The sequence below is a fragment of the Narcine bancroftii genome, chromosome 2, assembly GCF_036971445.1.
Source record: "Narcine bancroftii isolate sNarBan1 chromosome 2, sNarBan1.hap1, whole genome shotgun sequence".
NCBI classification, from domain to species: domain Eukaryota; kingdom Metazoa; phylum Chordata; class Chondrichthyes; order Torpediniformes; family Narcinidae; genus Narcine; species Narcine bancroftii.
The window spans coordinates 69,472,950-69,478,949 of NC_091470.1; the positions used below are offsets into that span (position 1 = coordinate 69,472,950).

The 6,000-nt window shown below is 37.1% G+C and overlaps 1 protein-coding gene across 8 annotated transcripts in view; it reads left to right on the forward strand.

The window, feature by feature from the left end:
• Window positions 1–6,000, forward strand: part of gnpnat1 (glucosamine-phosphate N-acetyltransferase 1) — a 19,638-nt gene extending 13,638 nt beyond the window's left edge. For 5 of the 8 annotated variants that reach the window (XM_069917017.1, XM_069917016.1, XM_069917012.1 and 2 more), the window contains exons 3-6: window positions 1,783–1,845; window positions 2,796–2,923; window positions 3,584–3,645; window positions 5,828–6,000. In XM_069917017.1, the coding sequence (XP_069773118.1) occupies window positions 1,783–1,845; window positions 2,796–2,923; window positions 3,584–3,645; window positions 5,828–5,975 (401 nt within the window). In that variant the 3' untranslated portion in view covers window positions 5,976–6,000. The other 3 variants (XR_011351366.1, XM_069917014.1, XM_069917013.1) reach the window with 3 other exon arrangements.

Sequence of the window (6,000 nt, forward strand, 5' to 3'; positions counted from 1 at the left end):
AATCGGAATATTGTACTGTAAATGGTATCTCAGTTGGCCACTTTCCGAAGATGATTGAAAGATTGGATTAATTTAATATTTTGCAACAAGGTTAAAGTTTGTATGTTGCTGTTAATTATTGTGTCAGGATAAGGAACCTCAATCTTGGCATGACATTCAGACACCCAAATCTTGTTTTGGCATGAAACCAGTTATGACAAGAGCCTAATGCTAATAAACCAAGAAAAGTAAAAAATACAGACCCTGCCAAGAAATGTTCTGCTCTCTTTAAGGATATTGTATGTTGTCTTAGTCAGGTTGTATTCAGTTTTAGTTCTGAATATGTTTTATAGTGCAAAACTGGGAATTAGGTACAGTACAAACTCTGATTATCCAAAATGGCTGGATAACTGGTCATTTTTTAAAAACAGCCCAGTAGCAGTAGCAAATCACTTTTAACAGTATTTAAACAACAGCAATCAACAAGGGAAGGTTTTTTGAGCATTAAAATAATGTTTAATTCTCACCAAAAAAAATGCTGTCCACCGCCAATCACCAACACTCCCCCCCCCCCCCCCCCCCATTCCTGATGTTGCCAGGAACCTGCTCTCCTTGATGATGCCGAGAACAGGGATTCTTCCTACCGCTTGCAGCTGAGAGATAGTGGCACACAGTTTGAGAGGGAGAGTTGGAGAAAAAGGTCAATAGGGGTAGGTAAAGAAGAAATGGAAAGAGGGTGGGAAGGGAGTTATCTGAAACTAGGATAATTGTTCTAATTTCATGTTGTGTGAATTTATTTTCAATCTGTGAGGTCAGTTCGCCTCTGAAAATATTTGGATAAATTAGGATTTCTGATTTGTTTTCCATATCCTCATTTATCTGAAATTTTTAAAATATTTTGGTTAAATGAAGATTTCACAATCAAATTTTGGATAATTTGAGTTGTACTGTGTACATTAACATCATGGGAATGACATGCACTTGAGATCTGCAACGTTATAGTTGTAACTTTCACATTGCCAGTAAAATTGTACAAGTCATAGACCACAGGAAGAAACTAGTTGGTCCATTGTGTCTATAACCAAATGGAAAAGAACTTGTCGGACTAATTCCACTTCCTAGACATCACCCTTTCAAATATTAAGCTCTTGGCTCACTACGTTTACATGTGAAAACATCTTTGGTATCTGTTTAATTTTGTACCAATGACAAATCGATAGCTCCTGGTATGGACTCTTCTGCCAAGAGAAAACTGTTGGTCTTGCCTATTCACTTTATTTAAATATATTTTAGATACATTTAAATATATTTAGACATACAGCACAGTAACAGGCCATTTTGGTCCATGAGTTTGTGCCGCCCAAATTACACCCAATTAACCTACACATCTGGTATGTTTCAAACAGTTGGAGGAAACCAGAGCCCTCGGTGGGGGGGGGGAACCCATGTAGACCTGGGCAGATACTAACTCCTTACTTACAGTGTGTGATTCAAACCTCTGTCCGGATCACTAGTGTTGTAAAGGCGTTGCGCTACCTGCTACACCAACTGTGCCGCCCTTAAGCCACTCATAATTTTGTGCATCTTGATTCAAATCACACTCTGCCTTCTCCTTGCTAGAGAAAGGAACGTCAGCCTTGTGGACCTCTCCTTGTAACTAAACTTCTTTGGACTGAGCAATATATTCTTAAATCTCCCCGATGGCCTCTCTAATGCTATAACATTAGTACCTCTTTTAACAGGATAATTCTCTTAATGTCAACTCCTACAGTGATGCAACTCATTCAATTTTAACTTTTACAGGCCTTTTTAAGGTACTCGCACAGTTAACAAAAGTAGGTGAGGTTGAGCCGGAAATATTTATAAGTAAGTAAGCTACCACTTTCAAATATTATCATATTTTACTTTTTTTTTAAAAAAAAAGAAAGAAAGTCCTCCAGCATTGTGAAACTAGCATTACAAATTATGTAGATTAAAGTTCAAAGTAGGAGAACATTTGCTCTCAGTTTTCAATCAGCCCCTTGTTTCAAGAAGATGAATTGATGCAATAATCCTTTAATGTTTGATACTGTTATTCCCTAGTTGGTCACTTTTACCATGAAACAATGAGTTTGATGGAGTGTTGGTGGGATAGGACAGAGAAATTAAAAATTAGGGATTGAACTGACATTAGAAGTAGCACAGTTGCAAAATCAGGCCAGGAGTTTGAAGGCAAATAATAATAGGGACCATCCTTTCTTCAAACTAGAAATAACTGTACTGTCATCAATTGGCCATAGTCTACCACCTGGCCATAGTCTACCACCTGGCCATACTCTACCACCTGGCCATAGACATAAAAGGCATAATTTGTTAATGATAATGAACTTGTGTCTCGTTAATATTGATCAGCAGACAGACATTGAGGAGCAATACATCACTCATTGGTTTACAATAGGCACATGTCTAACACATGAATGATATATTGCTCCCCAGTTTGTTTTCTGCTGCCTTCTCCTTTTCATCATTGTCCATATTCATCAAGTATCTTAGACATGTTTGCAGTTCCCTTTCCATTGCTCCCCCAAAGATGAGAAAAATTCAAAAATTGCATGTAATCTCAACCTGTGGTCTGAGTCACTGATTTGTTTGCCTGAAGTGGGTAATGTGGGTAGTAACAACTAAGAAAATGGAAGGGGAAAACACTTCTTGGTTTTAAAAAAAAATTGATCGACTGTTTAATTGTCTGTACCTAATTCTATATTATTTATCATAATGAATGTAAAATGGCTTAACGTGTTGATTTTTTAAATTCCCCTTTTCCTAAAATTTCACAGAAAAGTTTGAACGCATGAAGCAAACAGGAGATTATTATAATATTGTCATTGAAGACACCCATGTTGGACAGATCATTGCTACAGCAACACTAATAATTGAACATAAATTTATACACACTTGTGCAAAGGTAAGCCGTCAGCTAATGTATTACAGCATTGACTTAGTAAGAACCAGAGGGATTGAACTGACATTAGAAGTAGCACAGTTGCAAAATCAGGCCAGGAGTTTGAAAGCAAATAATAATAGGGACCATCCTTTCTTCAAACTAGAAATAACTGTACTGTCATCAATTGGTAATAGTCTACAACCTGACCTTGCAACCGCTGCAATCGTGTCTGCCTGTCCCGCATCGGACTTGTCAGCCACAAACGAGCCTGCAGCTGACGTGGACTTTTTACCCCCTCCATAAATCTTCGTCCGCGAAGCCAAGCCAAAGAAAAAGAAACAACCTGACCATACAAACTGTTCTGCTGGCCTATCTGATCAGGATAGAATTTAGACATTTTAGCTAAAACTGGTAGCCCATAGGAAAATACAGTATTATTATTCTAATGAAATAATGGCAAATGAATGATCCTTCTTTCTTACCCTGCTCTCCTCCTCCTTATCCTCTCCATTATTATTTAATGTAAATTCTTTTTATATTTGCATTTTTTCAGAAGTTAATCTAAGGCACTTTTATGTGAAGCAGCTCAAAGAAAGTAATGTCATCATTGTTTAAAAAATGACTCAATATTCCTTGGTAGATAACTTTAAGATTCTAAGCCTCTTTTTTCCATATATTTAGCGAGGCAGAATAGAAGAAGTTATTGTTAGTGATGAACACAGAGGAAAGCAACTTGGAAAACTGTAAGTACTTAAATCCGAAACAAATTTTGATATTCATTGTTATCTTGGCTGAATCTATTTCATTTAAATTTAGACATGCACACAGCATGGTTACAGGCCATTTCAGCCCACGAGTCTGTGCCACTCAATTACACCCAATTAACCTACACCCCATGTTTCGAGCGGTGGGAGGAAACTGGAGCCCCTGGGGAAAACTCACGCAGACATGGGGAGAACATACAAACTCCTTACAGATGGCACGGGATTCAGACCCCGGTCCCGATTGCTGACGCTGTAAAGGCGTTGTGCTAACAGCTACACCAACTGTGCCACCCAAGCCTGTGAATTTCTCTAGTTGTTTAATTATCCTCACTTTCAAGATGCCCTGTAATACTACAGATGTGGTGCTCTGGACTCTGATTTACTTTATTTCAACCTCTATCAATCACTTTACTGCTTCTTCTGTGGCCTTGTATGGGCTACTTTCATATTAACTTGTATCTTCCCCCAATGCCTATTGGTTGTCTCTAGAAGTTGGTATATACTTATTACATACTAGTTCTCAAAGGTGCAAAATTACAGGGAGGTATTAAACAGCTTGAGATTAGTATATTTCTTGGCATTTAGGAGGGCAGGAGGCTTAAAGAAATGAAGGTAAACTTTATCGATGAAGGACTTGGGCCATAAATATTTGACTGCCTTTTGCTTCTTATTGAAATTGCGTGACCTGTTGAATTTCTCCAGCATTTTAATGTACTGCACTAGATCCCAGCATCTGAAAATTTTCATGTTTACCTACACAGCAATCTATTTTGATTTCTCATTAAAAAAAAAAGTTGCAGATCTGCATTAATGGATTACTAAAGTCATCAGGTTGTGATCTTTCCTCTCTGGCTTGAGGTTTATATGCTTGGTCGCTGTGCATGTTTCAATTCCATTAATTTATTTGGCTGTAATAGTAAATTTCAGATGGTATTTGAGTATTAATGATATCATTTGTTGCAAAACTGTTGGATGCAATTTAGTCTTGAATCAAATACAATAATTTGCAGGTGGCAGTTATGGATCCACAGGCTTAATTCTTTGAGGAAGTCAAACAGAAATGCTCTCTTCCTCCACCTCTTGCTCCCCTCCCCCATCCCAGTATAATCTATGTTTCCAGATCTTCCCCCATTTCCCATGAGAATTTGTGGCTCTGGAGAAAAGAGGACCTTTGTGTGCATAATTCATACAACACTTGTTTGGGATGATTTTGAAGTTCTTTTCATTTCTCTTGCACCCCTTCAAGTCCCATGAATCCTCAGAATTATTCTGCTCACATCATGCCCTGCAATGGTACTAAATCAACTGAATTGCTGCATCATCTATATTGTTCATATGTGGATAATGTTATGAGCCCAGAGGACCCCAAAACCCAGCAGCAAGAGATATTCACCAAGACAAATGATTACTTAAACAAAAGTTGCTTTTAATTATCTTTAAACATGAAAACAGGATTGTCCTGGGTAAACTTGTACCTCTCACTTTGTTCATTTTAGATTGGTCACAGTGTTGAGCTACCAAAAGAAAACAGAGACACACGCCGAGAGCACTTCAGTTTATACAAATCTTTATTACTAAATCTAAAGCTGATTTCAAACTACAATATGCAAGCCCTTCCTAATTGCTATCCTGTACATTTTGGGGGAAAAGATTGTTTGCATCCTAGCAGGCAGGCTACTTTTATCCATGAAAGAGTAGTTGTTTCAAGGGAAAGGATAAGACTGTTCTTGTTGAACTGGGAGTGAGTGACAATAACAACTCACCCTCTTAAGTCGATTATTGATATGTAACAGGTCATTATTCTCTTGGTTTCATGATGTTTCAGTCTTATTGCTATTGTCTTGTCAAACCTATCTTATTTTTGTAAAGGATACTAGCTCTCGTACTTCATATTTATCCCTCTTGTATTCCTTTCCCTTATTATTAAAGATATTCCTGTTAAAGTACTTCCACAACCAAAATGTGTATAATCTAATGAAGACTTAAAATACTAAAAATAGTTAATTGCGTTATCTTCACTCTTGAATATTGAATTCTCACTGAAATTATCATTCAGGTAATATGAAACATTTAGTTATAATGTTTTAAAAAAAATTTTATGCACAATTCAACATGATTCATGTTTCTAAATTAGTTTTATTTTGCTGTTTTATTGTTATAGGTTAGTTGCAGCCCTTACACTTCTTAGCAAGAAACTCAACTGCTACAAAATTACTTTAGAATGTCTACCAAAGAACAAAGCCTTCTATCAAAAATTTGGATATAAAGATGCAGAGGAGATATACATGCAATGCAGATTTTTTGACTGAAATTTGCTGAGTGATGGTAGGGCGG